At 34.9% G+C, this 20,775-nt stretch overlaps 2 protein-coding genes across 2 annotated transcripts; both read left to right on the top strand.

Moving 5' to 3' along the window:
* The first annotated feature begins 349 nt into the window (after window positions 1-349).
* On the top strand, window positions 350-8,111 carry LOC133183386 (glycine N-acyltransferase-like). Its single transcript, XM_061318348.1, has 5 exons — window positions 350-621; window positions 984-1,088; window positions 1,159-1,276; window positions 6,426-6,549; window positions 6,691-8,111. Exons 1-5 carry the CDS (start codon window positions 541-543, stop codon window positions 7,088-7,090), a joined length of 828 nt encoding a protein of 275 aa, XP_061174332.1. The 5' UTR covers window positions 350-540; the 3' UTR covers window positions 7,091-8,111.
* A 4,480-nt stretch (window positions 8,112-12,591) lies between these two features.
* LOC133183387 (glycine N-acyltransferase-like) lies at window positions 12,592-18,175 on the top strand. The gene is made up of 5 exons (XM_061318349.1): window positions 12,592-12,739; window positions 13,099-13,203; window positions 13,275-13,392; window positions 17,463-17,586; window positions 17,728-18,175. Exons 1-5 carry the CDS (start codon window positions 12,659-12,661, stop codon window positions 18,140-18,142), a joined length of 843 nt encoding a protein of 280 aa, XP_061174333.1. The 5' UTR covers window positions 12,592-12,658; the 3' UTR covers window positions 18,143-18,175.
* The last annotated feature ends 2,600 nt before the right edge of the window (window positions 18,176-20,775 follow it).

A 20,775-nucleotide genomic window follows, 5' to 3' on the forward strand; every position in this document is an offset into this window, starting at 1 on the left:
GTACGTTATGTATTATTCAAACTAGTGCAAAAGAACTTTCAGTTAACTTTTGACTATCTCAGCCAATTTGGATTTTGTAGAATCCATCCCTAACTTTTTACACGAATTAATCATTTGTTTAAACGCTTGTTTATCATTGAATTTGGTGACATTTCAGAATTCATGTCAAAATTCAGAACATGTAAGAATATAGGTTACTTTCATGATGTCGTATGCATGGCGTTTTCTCAATTTACAAATAAGACTATTACGTGGTACATATTTTATGCAATCTCATAAACTAAAATGCAAAGAAACACCAGACGATGCATTTCTTTATCTAAGGATCACTAATATATTCATGTACAGCTTGGCAAGCCAAAGGTTTAGATCCGCTCCTCTGCTCAAGAGGGGATTGGAACCGTGGCTAGCAAAGGTGATTCATATGTGGAGACATTGAATTAGATATTCAGTTTAGTTCATATTACGTAAACTTTAGATAGCCTAGTAGGTACTCGTAGATTCAGAATACCAGTCACGGGTCTGATATAATAGGACAAAATGGCTGTTCGAGTGTTGGACCCAACAGAGTATGGCAAGTTGGAGAAGGACTTGGAGACTGCCCTACCTGTTTCTTTGGGGGTATGTATGACTGTTGCATTTCATTGCTTCATTTTATAGCCTATAAAAGTTTTGTATATATGTGTTCTTCTTATCAATTACCGAAACCCAATGAATAAATTTTGTTACTCAGTATCTCCATGACTTTTTGAAATTCCCGGATAATGTATTTTCATAATACATTTTTGTAAAAATCTTCAATTTTTTATAGATTAACGCAGTTAGACAGACATACTCATTATTTCCGTTGACTGAACACGACCATTAAGACGATCATTCAATAATACAATATATATTTTATCATTATTCGTTTCTATCGCCCTGTTATCTACTTGGATGGAGGAAGTTTTTTTTATACATATATGAAATATTGTGTTTTTAAGGTTTTCACTCACTTCAAATTGCTACAGAGAGGAATACTGACTGACAAAACAGTCCTGGTGGACAGTTGGCCAGAGTTCTCTGCTCTTGTTATTGTTGACAGCAAGGTAAGTCTTATAATGTATAGTTTACTTTCAATTTCCCCTAAACTTGAATGAATCTTAACTTCTTTTATAGAAAAAAGAAACTGCGGCTTGGGCAATTGGTTTCTGTAAAGATCCAGACTTTTGCCAATCCCTAGAAAAATTATTGCGCCATGCCTCCAAAGTGCTAGCATCACCTTTAGTCATTGCAGGTAACGAGACCGACAAAATTAAAAAAAAAAGTAATGCACCAGTGTGCCCTAACAATTAATTGATATTCAATGTTCTATAATATAATGGTTTATCACGTTAGAGTTTTAAATGTGAATGTTTATTGTGACATCAAACTGTCAAAGCAATAAATCCATATTTAGGTCGTTTCTTTAAAACTGTGTCATTTTCTAGCATGTCACGTCTAAAGCAATGCATGTTATCTTTTCCGTGTCGGGGAAACCCAGGTTAAGGGTAAAATGGTTATATATATAGATTTGTATTATACCAAATAGGTATCTGTGCAAGATATTTGACCAAGATCAAAAGAAAAAAGGCATATCGGTTTCAAGTTTCGTGGATATTGACTTTTTTGGTCACAATTATGGTACTTTATTTATTGAAGAGCAGAAAGCCTTTCAAACTTTACTGACAGGATTTGACCACATGATTAACCTAGATCATACCCCAGCGATTTTTTTTCATGACTGCAGTTTCAGATAGACCATAACTTCAGTGTCTGATCAATCCTAAAGATGTAAATGGTACGATAATGAACAGTGATTAATACGAATCAGCGTTTGATCAATCTGAAGATGTAAATGGTAAGATAACGAACAGTGATTATTACGAATCAGTGTCTGATCAATCCTAAAGATGACAACGAACAGTGATTAATACGAATCAGTGTCTGATCAATCTGAAGATGTAAATAGTAAGATTACGAACAGTGATTAATACGAATCAGTGTCTGATCAACCCTAAAGATGTTAATGGTAAGATAACGAATAGTGATTAATATGAATCAGTGTCTGATCAATCCTAAAGATGTAAATGGTAAGATAATGAACAGTGATTAATACGAATCAGCGTCTAATCAATCCTAAAGATGTAAATGGTAAGATAATGAACAGTGATTAATACGAATCAGCGTCTAATTAATCCTAAAGATGATAACGAACAGTGATTAATACGAATCAGTGTCTGATCAATCTGAAGATGTAAATGGTAAGATTACGAACAGTGATTTATACGAATCAGCGTCTGATCAATCCTAAAGATGTAAATGGTAAGATAACGAATAGTGATTAATATGAATCAGCGTCTGATCAATCTGAAGATGTAAATGGTAAGATTACGAACAGTGATTTATACGAATCAGCGTCTGATCAATCTGAAGATGTAAATGGTAAGATTACGAACAGTGATTTATACGAATCAGTGTCTGATCAATCCTAAAGATGATAACGAACAGTGATTAATACGAATCAGCGTTTGATCAATCCTAAAGATGTAAATGGTAAGATAATGAACAGTGATTAATACGAATCAGCGTCTAATCAATCCTAAAGATGTAAATGGTAAGATAATGAACAGTGATTAATACGAATCAGCGTCTAATCAATCCTAAAGATGATAACGAACAGTGATTAATACGAATCAGTGTCTGATCAATCTGAAGATGTAAATGGTAAGATTACGAACAGTGATTTATACGAATCAGCGTCTGATCAATCCTAAAGATGTAAATGGTAAGATAACGAATAGTGATTAATATGAATCAGCGTCTGATCAATCTGAAGATGTAAATGGTAAGATTACGAACAGTGATTTATACGAATCAGCGTCTGATCAATCTGAAGATGTAAATGGTAAGATTACGAACAGTGATTTATACGAATCAGTGTCTGATCAATCCTAAAGATGATAACGAACAGTGATTAATACGAATCAGCGTTTGATCAATCCTAAAGATGTAAATGGTAAGATAATGAACAGTGATTAATACGAATCAGCGTCTGATCAATCCTAAAGATGATAACGAACAGTGATTTATACAAATCAGTGTCTGATCAATCCTAAAAATGATAACGAACAGTGATTAATACGAATCAGCGTCTGGTCAATCGTAAAGATGTAAATGGTAAGATAACGAATAGTGATTAATACGAATCAGCGTCTGATCAATCCTAAAGATGTAAATGGTAAGATAACGAATAGTGATTAATACGAATCAGTGTCTGATCAATCTTAAAGATGATAACGATCAGTGATTAATACGAATCAGTGTCTGATCAATCCTAAAGATGTAAATGGTAAGATTACGAACTGTGATTATTCTATAAATCCAGTGAAGAATGCGAATCATGAACAGGGAAAAACACGAACCCTGGAAATAGCAGTGGTGGGATCAGGTACCTAAGAGGAGAAAGCATCCGTATTGCAGAACGAGGTAATCTGTAGTCAAAATGGTATAAAAACAATGACTTAACTATTGGTGGGAAACACGTCAGTCAAAATATGATCCCACGATATGATTTATATACAAACAAGGTCAATATGAGGAACATAGAATTTGCGAAATGGCGACTTTAAACGGAGATAGTTGAAAACCCTGAGGTTGAAGTCTCTTAATGTCATGATATAACAACATGTATTTAATGTGTTCAGTAGTATTTGATGCGTCCAATAATTCTCAGTAGTTATCTTAATGAATCTCCTTTATGGTATTTCTAAAGCAACAACAGGATCGATTAAATCCTTTAGGGATTTAAGGGGTGGAGACATTTACATTGGTTGTATTTGTTATCAGAATGCAAATTTCCCTTGGTAGCATTTATTTCAATATTTTTATTTTCTTGAAGTTTTCTGCTTGTCAACGGTTACCCAGCAGCTAATATACTAAGTAGAACTTATGGTATAACAGGGCATTGCATAGAATCGAATCCGTACCCCTTGACTGCTTGTTATATGAAAACGGTGAAGATAACGAACAGTGCTCGATCTAAAAAAAATCTACAAACAATACAGGAGTAAGCATCACCTGTTGACCGGTTACACCTGTCATTAGGACTGGGCAATAAAACCGATATTCCGGTATATTGCGGTATGTTGACAAAAATATCGTATTGCAATATGCTTTTGTAATACCAATATACCGGCAAAATGCTTGGAATCAGGAATTCTAACATGAAACTTTAAGAAAAGTTGTCAAAAAGGTTTGCGATCATGCCAGACATTAAGACAAAAGCTGTTAACACATGGGTGTATTTAGTTGCATAACTCAATCAACAAGATACCTTTTATTGGTTATTTATCATAGTTATGTACATTCTACGTGTAAAAGGAAGTTAATATAATAAGAAAATTTCATTTAAATTTTTGTTGTAAATCTTGCTATACATATCACAATACAGTAAAAAAAAAATCGCAATATATTGCAATGTAAAATTTCTAGCCAAAACCCAGCCCTACCTGCCATGAGCCCTATATATTGATCAGGTAGACGGAACAGTCCGTAGTCAAATTGAGTATAAAAACAAAGGCCTAGCAATTGGTATAAAACAGGTCAGCCAAAATACAACCAAACGATAGGTTTTATTTGCTATCAAAGTCACTATAAAGACCAGAAAATTTATAAAATGCTGACTTTAAACTAGGTTTTTGAAATCCCTGTAACATCAACTTATCTGTCAGTAGCCTGCCTCAGTTCAAAAAGTTATCCTTCTCAAAGTTTGCTCTTGAGTGTCGAATAAGTTCGGAGTTCGGAGACGTAAACACCATATGCAGGCGATAGCTGAATGGTACTACATAAATAAGAAAAGTTGACGATGGAAAAGTTGAGGTCATCTCTTTGTCATACCATTTAGTTGTAAGGAGGCCCATGTCGTCTATAGTCGGTAAAACATCCAAATATGAAACAGATGTGGCAGACGCTATTATGTCCTTAATTTCATGTTCACTGGGATATATCAAGTCGACATATGAATGGAAGTAACTACTGTTATTTGATAAAACGTCGTCGATATATCTGAATGTCGAGTTGATGGCAAAAGCAAGTGTTTTCTTTGTCTCATGTAGATTGATTGATTGGTTGTATATTGTTTAACGTCCCATTCGAGAATGTTTCACTGATATAGAGACGTCACCGTGTGCCGGTGAAGGGCTTCAAATTTAGAACTATTCTCGGTACTGGGCCATTGAGCAGAGAGGGTTCTTTGTCGTGCCAACTCCTAGCGCTAGACGGGACCTCGGCTTTAAGGTCTCATCCGAAAGACCCGTGACTATCACATCTACTGCCGGGCGCTTGGCGAAGGAACAGTCACCACATATGTTTACATACAGTCACCACATATGTTTACGTATTAGGTTTGACGCGGCACGGCGATTGAGAATCGAACTATGGTCTCCCGACCACGAAACTCAGAGTACTTGTATATAGAATTAGAGTGAATTTTAACAAAGCAATTTTGTTTTTGACTAATCACAAGATTCGAAAATTTCCCAGTTCCGTTTTTTAATTTTTATTTTTTTTTTGCAGAAGCGGTTGTCTATCATAAAAAAATACATTTTAATTTATCGTGAGAAATGGTTATATAAATTGCAGAAATTAAAAGTTGTACGTTTTGATGTTATTGATTTTAGAAAAAAAATTGGTGATTTAATTTTTCTGAAAGTTGTTTAGAGTTTTTGAGAATTCGCATCTAATTTACACCACATCTAGAATATGCTGTAGCACAGTACATCCTTCACAGCAGTTTTCATATTTTTGTAAAGAAAAAATGAAAGGGGCTTGGTAGAGCAGCTACTGGACCTGGCAATATATCTTTGTATCATGAATTTATGAAGTTTAGGAATCCAGTGTAGGTAGGGAAGACTGGAATGCCATCCGTATCAAATACTGAAATGCGATTTTGAAGAATTTTAGCCTTAGAAAGTGAACTATGAGTATAGGTTGGATTTCCAGACGTAGAATTAAAACCAAGTTTTCTTACAAAAATACAATTACAATAATTAGCCTTACAAACAAATAGGACATTATTACAAGCTTTGTCTGCTGGGACCATAAAACATTGTTTATAAAGTCTTAAGTTTCTATTTCTTTTATCACCTCCAATTTAGTGAAAACAGAAGGATAGATGTTTCGCACATTGCCTTTTAACTTTAATGTAAAATACGGAACAGTGGTAAATCTCATAAATCTTGTAAACAATACGAAACGCAAGAGGAGGGATCAGGTGCCTAGGAGGAATAAGAATCCTCTGTCGACCGGTCAACATCACATGTGTGACGTTGTTGATTTAATGAAACTTATGTCAATTCTTTAGATTAAATATCAACATGATAACGGATTGTCTCGATAATTTACAGGGTGTACGGAAGATGTGGTGGATTCCTTGGTTAACTTATTCAAGTCTGCAGAGTCCAGTCCAATTAAAAAAGCGGGCGGAACAACATACGTCTATACATTTCCACCTGATATGATTCTGCCTTTGTAAGAATTATTCTTGTTAATTAAGTTAATAAAAGGAACAATATTTACTGCCCTTGATAAAAACTTCAAAAGTTTTACAATGAGCAAAATTTTTATCTTACTGGTACACCAGTATTTGTTTTAACTGTTTTGTCACTTCAGAAAAATTCCTGATGGATTCAAGCTATCCGAGTTACAGCAAACTCACGTAGAAAATGTAAGAAATGCATGGCCTTATAGGGACGAATTTGAACAATACGCAGATCTGAGACAATGGATACGTTATCACTTTGATAATTTTCCAACAGTCTGCATTGAAACCGAGGACGGACGCCCTGTTGCCTGGGAGTTTCAGCAGGAATATGGTGCAGTCGGCATGTTACATGTCGAGCCAGAGTACAGAAGGCTCAAACTGGGAAGTGTGGTAACAAGGATACTGGCCCAGAAATTGGTAAATGACGGACAATTGGTGTTTGCTTGTGTAGATGACAGAAATGAAACATCTGTGACTTTCTATATACGCTTGCCATTCAAATATTCTTTTGCAGTTTACCACTTGTAGTTTAACTGTAAAAATATTTCATCGACAGATTGATTAATAATATGTTGTATATGTTGTTTTTTTTTGTCCCAGTTTAAAAATTTTGCACTCATATAGGGATGTCACAATATACCGGTGAAGGGCTTCAAATTTAGATCTAAACTTGGCACTCGGGTCCATTCTCAGGGCCATTGAGCAGTGAGAGTTCTTTATCATGCCACCCCTTACGTGTCAAGAGAGGTCTTAGGTTTGACTCGCCACAGCGAAGGAGAATCGAACCCCGACCTCCCGATCACGAAGCCAAAGCCCCACCACGAGGCTACCATGACCACCGAACAACAGAAAAGAGAAATAACGCAGAGCACGTAAAACGTATAGGAACAGCGGAATTAAAAGAAATATTTATCCTTTGGATCAAGTCAAGGTAGTACCTATACTTGATCCAAAAAATATTTTCAAACAAACTGCAGGATCCAGTAAATGTTCTAACAAGCCCCTTTCTTTACTCCTCATAAAAATATTAACCGGTGTGAAGGAGAAACTTCAAACATACTATGCGACAACATATTCAAGAAATCAAATGTGAATTCTCAAAAAAAAAAAAGAAACAAAAAAAAAAAAACTCCAAAGAACGTCTAGAAAATTCAAAATCGCTTATTCTTCTAAAATTAAGGGTATCAAAACATATTTCTGCAACACTTTACATTTCTCATGATACCTTAGAGAGAAGTCAATTTGAAGTCATAGACAAATGCTTCTTCGAGAAAAAAAGGTTATGGAAATGTTTATACCATGTTATTAATAATCATCAACAAAATGACTTTGTAAAAAAAAAATTAATCAGATTTTAACCCTAACCCAGAACCCTGAAATTCATATCAAAAAGATGCTGTAGTTCCTCATTGACTCATAGTCTATAGAGACCAATCTTCCAGCAACATATCTGAATTTCTATGGGAGCAAATTGTGCTCCTTTATTAGCTGATATCTGTTTTTGTATTCTCAATACCTAGCTGAGATGAATAAACTCTTGCTTAAACTCTTCAGCTTGACATTATGATATATCGATGGCGGTTAATCAATTACAGCGAATTACAAAAAACGGTAAAGTTTTTTGCTGGATAGCGAAATACAATACAATTTGGCAAACAAGTTCCACATTAAGTTTGAATCTAGGTCATGAGGTTACTCAGGTGTAGAATAAGATTTTTCAGGTAAATTTGAGCAGAGACATAAAAAAAAACAATTTATTTGTGTCTCTGATCTGAGTTGATTTCAATGTTGTACGAAGCTACATGTATGTGTTAAGGTGCTAGCTGTAAATGCAATATTTTGCTTTAATTGCAAATATTTTTCATTAAAATTGTATGCTCTACAGTTCTTTCTAATTGCTTCAAAGACTTGTCACTTTCGAAGCACAAACCTTTTGTAATTTGTTTTCCTGGTATGCAATCAATTTCAAAAGTTTTTTTTTTTTTTTTTGGGGGGGGGGGTCAATTTTTGTCAATTAAATAAAGAATAGAACCAACACCAGTGCTTTAGAACAAATGATGAACATTGCTCAATCCAGCATTAATACATCGGTGTAGTTCACCGATGTATGACAATTTTTTGAAATGGTTTTATTATATTAGACTACTCATATGAAGCAGAATTCATTCAAAATCCCATACATGAGAAAAAAGAAAACACTTGCTGTGGCCCTTAACTCGATATTTTTTCGAAGACACAACCCAAGTTCTTATTGCCCCTGGAAGGACTTTCACCTGCTAGTCCAGGGGTAGTCAACGGCACCAAATTATGTAACAGAAAAGGAGAAAATGTTTGGCTGGACCGGGAATCGAACCCGGAACCCATGCATCACTTGTCAGTGTCAGAGTCAAAGTCAGTTTACTATACCGACTGATAGAGCTACCCAGGCCGATATCCATGGTCCAAACCATTACAATATATTGGACAGAAGAAAGAAATACGGAGACATCATTTCAAAGTTATACATTGTACATACTACCACATAGGCTTTATCAATAGAGCATCGTATTACCGGTATACATTTATTTACTAGAATCAAATAATTTTTGTTTGTTTGTTTGCTGTTAAACGTCCCTCTCGAGAATTTTTCACTCATATGGAGACGCCACCACTTGGCGGAGGGCTACAAATTTTGACCTATACTCGGCACTCAGGGCCATTGAGCAGTGAGGGATCTTTTTCGTGCCAGCACCTACTGCAACACGGTACCTCGGTTTATACGGTCTCATCCGAAGGACCGGTCTCCACGTCCCACAGTAGGATTCGAACCCGCGAAGTAAGGATCAACTCCTTACTCCTCGACTCTAGAGCAGACGCTCTAATTAACCACTGCGCCGGAATCAAATTATGAAATACAAGCTTTAATAAATAATTAAGGATATTCAATGTTTCGTAGTTGGATATGGAATTTATTTCAAGAGTGGAAGTGGGACAGATTTCTTTGATAATTTCACGAGTGCTTCGTCTTTCCGTAACACAGTGTCATAGGTTATGACGTCATAGCTGAGCTTTTGAGACATCAGTATATGTACATGTAGCTAAGCGATTGTATGGAACGCGGGCCGCAAAATTAATAATTATATATTCAAACATTTGTACCTATTTTTAATTATTTGTACCTGTCTTCACATCAATTTTACCTTTCTCCAAATAAATTGAAAATAGGTTTAATTCAATTATATCAGAGACCTATATACTACATAGGTCCCTGATTGTAGTTGCGGAACTTTAGCGTTATGGTTTTACATTTTATATGGTCAAAGACTAATATATGTGTTTGTTTGTGTACTGTTTAACGTCCCTTTCGAGAATTTTACACTCATATGGAGACGCCACCACTTGCCGGTGGAGAGCTGCAAATTTAACCTTTAGGGCCATTGAGCAGTGAGGGATCTTTTTCATGCCAGCATTTACTGCGACATAGGACCTCAGTTTATACGGTCTCATCCGAAGGACCGGTTTCCACGTCCCACAGTGGGATTCGAACCCGCGACGTAAGGATCAACTCCTTACTCCTCGACTCTAGAGCGAACGCCTCTAGCCACTGCGCCATGCGGGCGACAAATATCTTAACCATAACGATTACAGTTCTGCAGCTACCCCGATTGTATCTATCAACTAAAGATATGTACAATGGATTTGAAGATGGATATTGTTAAATTGAAAAAAGGTACAAGTACGTATACCAAGAATTGAAAATAAGTGTAATTAATTTGAAGATAAATGCAATTGAATTGAACCTAGATATAATTGATTTGCACCTATCTTCAAATCATTTGATCATTTGTGTAGGTTTTTAACTGTATCTATCTTTAAATCAAGTGTATACCTATTTTAAAATGACTTAGAGTCTGGTAGAATTCAAATAAGCCTATCTGTAATTGAATCAATCCTAGTACATCACTACATGTACCTACTGTAACGTGGAAAACTGGGTTCTACAAGGGTCAAGGGTTCTCTTTATATTTTGTCTCTCACTCTTCTGAATTGTAATTGATTGGATCTATGTACAAATAATTTAGAATGGTAGACCGTTGTTCCGGAGCAAGGTAACCTGCACTATGTTCCTGGAACAGCCAGAGTTCCTTTTGTTTTGTGAAGTACCAGGTTCTTTCACCCTCATTCAGAATTACTTCGCCCCGGTACCTCACACAATTCCTCTAGACTGCTCTCTTTCCACTAGTGCTTTAATTCCAACCTTTGCTCTCTTATGTATATTTCTTTAAGAGGGCTTTTTCTTTACCTCTCGTCTTCTGCAGCTGCTTTCTTCTCTCAGTCAACACTTCTACTAACTCAGTCCTCACAAGCTAGGAAGCTGCCAGCGTCTCCTTTTTATACACTTGGCTTATTCTACCAACCATAGGGGTGTTCAGCTTATTGGAAGAGTCCATTTTCTAATATCCCCTCAGATTCAGTGATGATAGGCATAGCCAAATACGCTACCCATTACTCTATAATGAAATTAAAGATAGGTTTAATTCATTTGAAGCTAGGTCCAATAATTTTAAAATAGATGTAAATTGTTTACACCTGTCATTAATTAATTTAGACCTATCTTTAATTCAATTGTATCTATCTTCAATTCTTTTGAAGATAGGTATAAATATTTGATGATACTGGGTAGGTGCAATTATTTGAATACATTATGTTAATTTGGCGTTCCATACGATTGTGAGATTGAAAACATTGTAAACATGATTTCAACAAAATTCTTGGAGAAACATTGGCAGTTCTAGTCTCTGTCAGGGTGGATTATTTACTCTTTCTACCTTATGACAGGCCAGGGAGTATCTTTTACAACACTCTTCGCGAAGGGAAGGAAAATCGAGAGTTTTGCTAGTCTTTCACACTGTGACAAAATATGACTTTGATATTCTTTCTCACTGTGAATATATATATATATATATATATATTAGGGATGGCAATTTGTAATCGGTTAACCGGTTACTCGGTCGGAACGATGGTAATCGGTTAGAAAATCTGTAATCGGTTAGTCGGAAAAAATTATAATAGGTATAAATTTCCTATATATATATATATATATATATATATATCTGTCAGCTGTCAGGGTGGATAAGCAGAAGAAGAGCAGAAGAAATCATGTTGTTGTTGTGGTTTTTTTTAGATGGGCCTAATTTTGTTTTGCAAACAAAAAGTTTGGGCAAAATTAAAATCTATATATAGTGCTTTGAAAAAATTCTGCATAACAATAGTGCAATGCTAAAATATTCTACAAGTCTTACCACTCACTATAAATATGGAATATTCGGAAAAAATATTCCTTGTACTACCGCAATAATAATATATGTTGTAAGAAATAAATTTTAATTTCCCATTCATAATAGTCCAATAATTGATAACTACTATATAGCCCATTACTCTAGTGTTTAATTCATTAAATGTAGTAACAAGATAAATGTGTCTAATGTACTTTACACTTTTGAATGCATTCTTTGAAAAAATAAAAAGAGGAAAGAAAATATGAGAATTTCAAAACACTTAAAATTTTTATCAAATACCTTATTTTTTCATTTAAAATATTAAAGTACGTTATGTATTATTCAAACTAGTGCAAAAGAACTTTCAGTTAAATTTTGACTATCTCAGCCAATCTGGATTTTGTAGTATCCACCCTTAACTTTTCACACGAATTAATAATTTTTTTAAAACGTTTGTTTACCATTGAATTTGGTGACATTTCAGAATTCATGTCAAAATTCAGAACATGTAAGAAAATAGGTTATTTTCATGATGTCGTATGCACAGCATTTTCTCAATTTACAAATAAAAAAAGACTATTACACGGTACATATTTTATGCAATCTCATAAACTAAAATGCAAAGAAACACCAGACAATGCATTTTTTTTTTTTTATCTAAGGATCGCTAATATATTCATATACAGCTTGGCAAGCCAAAGGTTTAGATCCGCTCCTCTGCTCAAGAGCGTGATTCATATGTGGAGACATTCAATTAGATATTCAGTTTGGTTCATATTATGTAAACTACAGATAATCTTGGTACTCGTATATTCAGAATATCAGTCACGGGTCTGAAATGGCGGTTCGAGTGTTGGACCCAACAGAGTATGGCAAATTAGAGAAGGACTTGGAGACTGCCCTACCTGTTTCTTTGTGTGTATGTATGACTGTTGCTTATTATTGCTTCATTTTATAGCCTATAAAAGATAAAGTTTTGTAAATATGTGTTCTAATCAATTACCAAAACCCGATGAATAAATTTTGCTATCTCCATACCTTATAGAAATCCCCAGGTAATTACTTTCTATAATACATTCTTGTAAAAAATCTTCCATTTTTATAGATTAAAGCAGTTTGACATAATCATAATTTCCATTGACTGAACACGACGATTAAGACGATCATTCAATAATACAATATATATTTATTATTATTCTTTTCTATCGCCCTGTTATCTACTTGGATGGAAGAATTTTTTTTTATACATGCTCGTATATGAAATATCGTGTTTTTAAGGCTTACAATCACTTCAAATTGCTGAGGAGAGGACTATTGACTGATAAAACAGTCCTGGTGGACAGCTGGCCAGAGTTTTCTGCTGTTGTTATCGTTGATGGCAAGGTAGGTCTTGTGATGTATAAGTTTAGTTTCAATTTCCCCTAAACTTGAATGAATCTTAACTTCTTTTACAGAAAAAAGAGACTGCCGCTCGGGCAATTGGTTTCTGTAAAGATCCAGACTTTTGCCAAGCCCTAGAAAAATTATTGCGCCATGCCTTCACAGTGCTAGCATCACCTTTAATCATTGCAGGTAACGAGACTGACAAAGTTAAAAAAAAAGTAATGTACCTGTGTGCACTAACAATTAATTGATATCCAATGTTCTATAATATAATGGTTTATCACGTTAGAGTTTTAATTGTGAATGTTTATTGTGACATCAAACTGTCAAAGCAATAAAACCATATTTAGATCGTTTCTTTAAAACTGTGTCATTTTCTAGCATGTCACGTCTAAATCAATGCATGTTATCTTTTCCGTGTCGGAGAAACCCAGGTTAAGGATAAGATGGTTATATATATATATATATATATATATATATATATATATATATATATATATATATATATATATATATATATATATATATATATATATATATATAGATTTGTATTATACCAAATAGGTACCTGTGCAAGATATTTGACCAAGATCTTAAAAAGTATTTTAAAAGAAAAAAGGCATATCGGTTTCAAGTTTCGTGGATATTGACCTTTTTCTGTCACAATTATGGTACTTTATTAATTGCAGATCAGAAAGCCTTTCAAACTTTATTGACAGGATTTGACCACATGACTAACCTAGATCATACCCCAGTGATTTTTTTTTTTCATGACTGCAGTTTCAGATAGACCATAACTTCAGTGTCTGATCAACCTAAAGATGTAAATGGTAAGATAACGAATAGTTATTAATAGGAATCAGTGTCTGGTCAATCCTAAAGATGTAAATGGTAAGATAACGAACAGTGATTAATACGAATCAGCGTCTGATCAATCCTAAAGATGATAACGAACAGTGATTAATACGAATCAGTGTCTGATCAATCCTAATGATGTAAATGGTAAGATAACGAACGGTGATTAATACGAATCAGCGTCTGATCAATCCTAAAGATGTAAATGGTAAGATAACAAACAGTGATTAATACGAATCAGCGTCTGATCAATCCTAAAGATGATAACGAACAGTGATTAATACGAATCAGTGTCTGGTCAATCCTAAAGATGTAAATGGTAAGATAACGAACAGTGATTATTCTATAAATCCAGTGAAGAATGCGAATCATGAACAGGGAAAAACACGAACCCTGGACACACCAGTAGTGGGATCAGGTAACTAAGAGGAGTAAGCATCCCCTATCAGCCGGATACACTTGCCGTTCTGTATTGCAGAACGAGGTAATCTGTAGTCAAAATGGTATAAAAACAATGACTTAACTTTTGGTGGGAAACACGTCAGTCAAAATATGATCCCACGATATGATGTCTATACAAACAAGGTCAATATGAGGAACATAGAATTTGCGAAATGGCAACTTTAAACGGAGATAGTTGAAAACCTTGTGTTTAAAGTCTCTAACTGTCATGATATAACGACATGTATTTAATGTGTTCAATAGTACTTATTTGATGCGTTCAATAATTCTCAGTAGTTATCTTAATGAATCTCCTTTATGGTATTTCTAAAGCAACAACAGGATCGATTAAATCCTTTAGGGATTTAAGGGGTGGAGACATTTACATTGGTTGTATTTGTAATCAGAATGCAAACTTCCCTTGGTAGCATTTATTTCAATATTTTTAATTTCTTGAAGTTTTCTGCTTGTCAACTGTTACCCAGCAGCTAACATACTAAGTAGAACTTATGGTACAACAGGGTATTGCATAGAATCGAATCCGTACCCCTTGACTGCTTGTCATATGAAAAAGGTGAAGATAACGAACAGTGCTCGATCTAAAAACAATCTACAAACAATACAGGAGTAAGCATCACCTGTTGACCGGTTACACCTGTCATTAGGACTGGGCAATAAAACCGATATTCCGGTATATTGCGGTATGTTGAGAAGAATATCGTATTGCAATACGCTTTTGTAATACCGATATACCTGCAAAATGCTTGGACGTAGGAATTCTAACATAAAATTTTAAGAAAAGCTGTCAAAAAGGTTTGCGATCATGCCAGACAGTAAGACAGAAGCTGTTAACACATGGGTGTATATAGTTGCATAACTGTAATTCAATCAACAAGATATCTTTTATTGGTTATTATCATAGTTATGTACATTCTATGTGTAAAAGGAAGTTAATATAATAAGAAAATTTCATTTAAATTTTTGTTGTAAATCTTGCTATACATATCACAATACAGTAAAAAAAAAAATCGCAATATATTGCAATGCAAAATTTCTAGCCAAAACCCAACCCTACCTGCCATTAGCCCCATATATTGATCAGGTAGACGGAACAGTCCGTAGTCAAATTGAGTATAAAAACAAAGGTCTATCAATTGGTACAAAACACGTCAGCCAAAATACAACCAAACGATAGGTTTTATTTGCTATCAAAGTCACTATAAAGACCAGAAAATTTATAAAATGCTGACTTTGAACGAGGTTTTTGAAATCCCTGTAACTTCAACTTATCTATCAGTAGCCTGCCTCAGTTCAAAAAGTTATCGTTCTCAGAGTTTGCTCTTGAGTGTCGAATAAGTTCCGAGTTCGGAGACGTAAACACCATATGCAGGCGATAGCTGAATGGTACTACATAAATAAGAAAAGTTGACGATGGAAAAGTTGAGGTCATCTCTTTGTCATACCATTTAGTTGTAAGGAGGCCCATATCGTCTGTAGTCGGTAAAACATCCAAATATGAAATAGATGTGGCAGACTCTATTATGTCTTTAATTTCATGTTCACTGGGATATATCAAGTCGACATATGAATTGAAGTAACTATTGTTATTTGATAAAACGTCGTCGATATATCTGAATGTCGAGTTGAAGGCAAAAGCAAGTGTTTTCTTTGTCTCATGTAGATTGATTGATTGGTTGTATATTGTTTAACGTCCCATTCGAGAATGTTTCACTGATATAGAGACGTCACCGTGTGCCGGTGAAGGGCTTCAAATTTAGAACTATGCTCGACACTCAGGGCCATTGAGCAGAGAGGGTTCTTTGTCGTGCCAACTCCTAGCGCTAGACGGGACCTCGGCTTTAAGGTCTCATCCGAAAGACCCGTGACTATCACCTCTATTGCCGGGCGCTTGGCGAAGGAACAGTCACCACATATGTTTACATACAGTCACCACATATGTTTACGTATTAGGTTTGACGCGGCATGGCGAATGTGAATCGAACCATGGTCTCCCGATCACGAAACCTGAGAGTACTTGTATATAGAATTAGAGTGAATTTTAACAAAGCAATTTTGTTTTTCTCTAATCACAAGATTCGAAAATTTCCCAGTTCCATTTTTTAATTTTTATTTTTTGCAGAAGCGGTTGTCTCTCATTTTGATTTATCGTGAGAAATGGTTATATAAATTGCAGAAATTAAAAGTTGTACGTTTTGATGTTATTGATTTTAGAAAAAAAATTGGTGATTTAAATTTTCTGAAGGTTGTTTCGAGTTTTTGAGAATTCGCATCTAATTTACACCACATCTAGAATATGCTGTAGCACAGTACATCCTTCACAGCAGTTTTCATATTTTTGTAAAGAAAAAATGATAGGGGCTTGGTAGAGCAGTTATTGGACCTGGCAATGTATCTTTGTATCATAAATTTATGAAGTTTAGGAATCCAGTATAGGTAGGAATGACTGGAATGCCATCCGTATCAAACACTGAAATGCGATTTTGAAGAATTTTAGCCTTAGAAAGTGAACTATGAATATAGGTTGGATTTCCAGACGTAGGAATAAAAACAAATGTTCTTACAAAAATACAATGACAATAATTATCCTTATTAACAAAGAGGACATTATTAGAAGCTTTGTCTGCTGGGACCATAAAACAATGTTTATAAAGTCTTAAGTTTCTATTTCTTTTATCACCTCCAATTTAGTGAAAACAGAAGGATAGATGTTTCGCACATTGCCTTTTAACTTTAATGTAAAATAGGGAACAGTGGTAAATCTCATAAATCTTGTAAACAATACGAAACGCAAGAGAGGGATCAGGTGCCTAGGAGGAATAGGCATCCCCTGTCGACCGGTCAACATTTACATCACATGTGTAACGTTGTTGATTTAATGAAACTTATGTCAATTCTTTAAATTAAATATCAACATGATAACGGATTGTCTCGATAATTTACAGGGTGTACGGAAGATGTGATGGATTCCTTGGTTAACTTAATTAAGTCTGCAGAGTCCAGTCCAATTAAAAAAGCGTGCAGAACAACATACGTCTATACATTTCCATCTGATATGATTCTGCCTTTGTAAGAATTATTCTTGTTAATTAAGTTAATAAAAGGAACAATATTTACTGCCCTTGATAAAAACTTCAAAAGTTTTACAATGAGCAAAATTTTTATCTTACTGGTACACCAGTATTTGTTTTAACTGTTTTGTCACTTCAGAAAAATTCCTGATGGATTCAAATTATCCGAATTACAGCAAACTCACGTAGAAAATGTAAGAAATGCATGGCCTTATAGGGACGAATTTGAACAATACACAGACCTGAGACAATGGATACGTTATCACTTTGATAATTTTCCAACAGTCTGCATTGAAACCGAGGACGGACGCCCTGTTGCCTGGGAGTTTCAGCAGGAATATGGTGCAGTCGGGATGTTGCATGTTGAGCCAGAGTATAGAAGGCTCAAACTGGGAAGTGTGGTAACAAGGATACTGGCCCAGAAATTGGTAAAGGACGGACAATTGGTGTTTGCTTGTGTAGATGACAGAAATGAAACATCTGTGACTTTCCATGAAAAAAATGGCTATATACGCTTGCCATTCAAATATTCTTTTGCAGTTTACCACTTGTAGTTTAACTGTAAAAATATTTGATCGACAGATTGATTGATAATGTGTTGTTTTTTGTCCCAGTTTAAAAATTTTGCACTCATATAGGGATGTCACAATATACCGGTGAAGGGCTTCAAATTTAGATCTAAACTTGGCACTCAGGTCCATTCTCAGGGCCATTGAGCAGTGAGAGTTCTTTATCATGCCACCCCTTACCGTGACAAGAGAGGTCTTAGGTTTGACTCGCCACAGCGAAGGAGAATCGAACCCCGACCTCCCGATCACGAAGCCAAAGCCCCACCACGAGGCTACCATGACCACCGAACAACAGAAAAGAGAAATAACGCAGAGCACGTAAAACGTATAGGAACAGCGGAATTAACAGAAATATTTATCCCTTGGATCAAGTCAAGGTAGTACCTATACTTGATCCAAAAAATATTTTCAAACAAACTGCAGGATCCAGTAAATGTTCTAACAAGCCCCTTTCTTTACTCCTCATAAAAATATTAACTGGTGTGAAGGAGAAACTTTAAACATACTATACGACAACATATTCAAGAAATCAAATGTGAATTCTCAAAAAAAAAAAAAAAAAAAAAAAAAAAAAACTCCAAGGAACGTCTAGAAAATTCAAAATCGCTAATTCTTCTAAAATTAACAGTATCAAATCATATTTCTGCAACACTTTATATTTCTCATGATACCTTAGAGAGAAGTCAATTTGAAGTCATAGACAAATGCTTCTTCGAGAAAAAAAGGTTATGGAAATGTATATACCATGTTATTATTAATCATCAACAAAATAACTTTGTAAAAAAAAAATTAATCAGATTTTAACCCTAACCCAGAACTCTGAAATTCATATCAAAAAGATGCTGTAGTTCCTCATTGACTCATAGTCTATAGAGACCAATCTTCCAGCAACATATTTGAATTTCTATGGGAGCAAATTGTGCTCCTTTATTAGCTGATATCTGTTTTTGTATTCTCAATACCTAGCTGAGATGAATAAACTCTTGCTTAAACTCTTCAGCTTGACATTATGATATATATCGATGGCGGTTAATCAATTACAGCGAATTACAAAAAACGGTAAAGTTTTCAATAATTTGCTGGATAGCGAAATACAATACAATTTGGCAAACAAGTTCCACATTAAGTTTGAATCTAGGTCATGAGGTTACGCAGGTGTAGAATAAGATTTTTCAGGTAAATTTGAGCAGAGACATAAAAAACAATTTATTTGTGTCTCTGATCTGAGTTGATTTCAATGTTGTACGAAGCTACATGTATGTGTTAAGGTGATAGCTGTAAATGCAATATTTTGCTTTAATTGCAAATATTTTTCATTAAAATTGTATGCTCTACAGTTCTTTCTAATTGCTTCAAAGACTTGTCACTTTCGAAGCACAAACCTTTTGTAATTTTTTTTCCTGGTATGCAATCAATTTCAAATAGGCGGTAAGTTTTTTTTTTTTTTTTTTTAATTTTTGTTTTTTTTTTGTTTGTTTTTTTTTTGAGGGGGGGGGGGGTGTCAATTTTTGTCAATTAAATAAAGAATAGAACCAACACCAGTGCTTTACAACAAAATGATGAACATTGCTCAATCCAGCATTAATACATCGGTGTAGTTCACCGATGTATGACAATTTTTTGAAATGGTTTTATTATATAAGACTACTCATATGAAGCAGAATTAATTCAAAATCTCATACATGAGAAAAAAGAAAACACTTGCTGTGTCCCTTAACTCGATATTTTTTTCGAAGACACAACCCAAGTTCTTATTGCCCCTGGCAAGACTTTCACCTGCTAGTCCAGGGGTAGTCAACGGCACCAAATTATGTAACAGGAAAGGAAAAAATGTTTGGCTGGACCGGGAATCGAACCCGGAACCCTTGCATCACTAGTCAGTGTCAGAGTCAGTTTACTATACCGACTGAGCTACCAAGACCGATATCCATGGTCCAAACCATTACAATATATTGGACAGAAGAAAGAAATACGGAGACATCATTTCAAAATTATACATTGTACATACTACCACATAGGCATTATCAATAGAGCATCGTATTATACATTTATTTAGTAGAATCAAATAATTTTTGTTTGTTTGTTTGTTTTTAACGTCCCTCTCGAGAATTTTTCACTCATATGGAGATGCCACTACTTGCCGGCGGAGGGCTACAAATTTTGACCTATACTCGGCACTCAGGGAAATTGAGTAGTGAGAGATCTTTTTCGTGCCGGTGTAAAGACGAATAATGACCCCCATAGAATAATGACCGAGGGTCATTTTTCGACGTCGAATAATGACCCCCGGTCATTATTCAACGGCGAAAAATGACCCCCGGTCATTATTCGACGTCGAAAAATGACCCTTTTGCCCGTAGAAAAAGTGTCACCACCCTAAAAACATGCATACCCCACGTGAAGAAAAATTACCCCTGTAGAATAATGACCCCTTGTGAATTAAATCGGATTAAAGTTGAAACTTTTAGGGGCAAAATAAAAATAATAAATCAAGAGACCAGTTGGCCAAAATGCTCACTTGAGCTTCATTGGGAATAAATCGATGATATATTGATGTCATTACATTATACAATCATTGATATTTTTAAGGTCAATTTAATGATTCAGAATCTAGTGGA

The sequence above is a fragment of the Saccostrea echinata genome, unplaced genomic scaffold, assembly GCF_033153115.1.
Source record: "Saccostrea echinata isolate AGI-Se365-2 ecotype Australia unplaced genomic scaffold, CSIRO_AGI_Sech_v1 ptg000009l, whole genome shotgun sequence".
NCBI classification, from domain to species: Eukaryota; Metazoa; Mollusca; class Bivalvia; order Ostreida; family Ostreidae; genus Saccostrea; species Saccostrea echinata.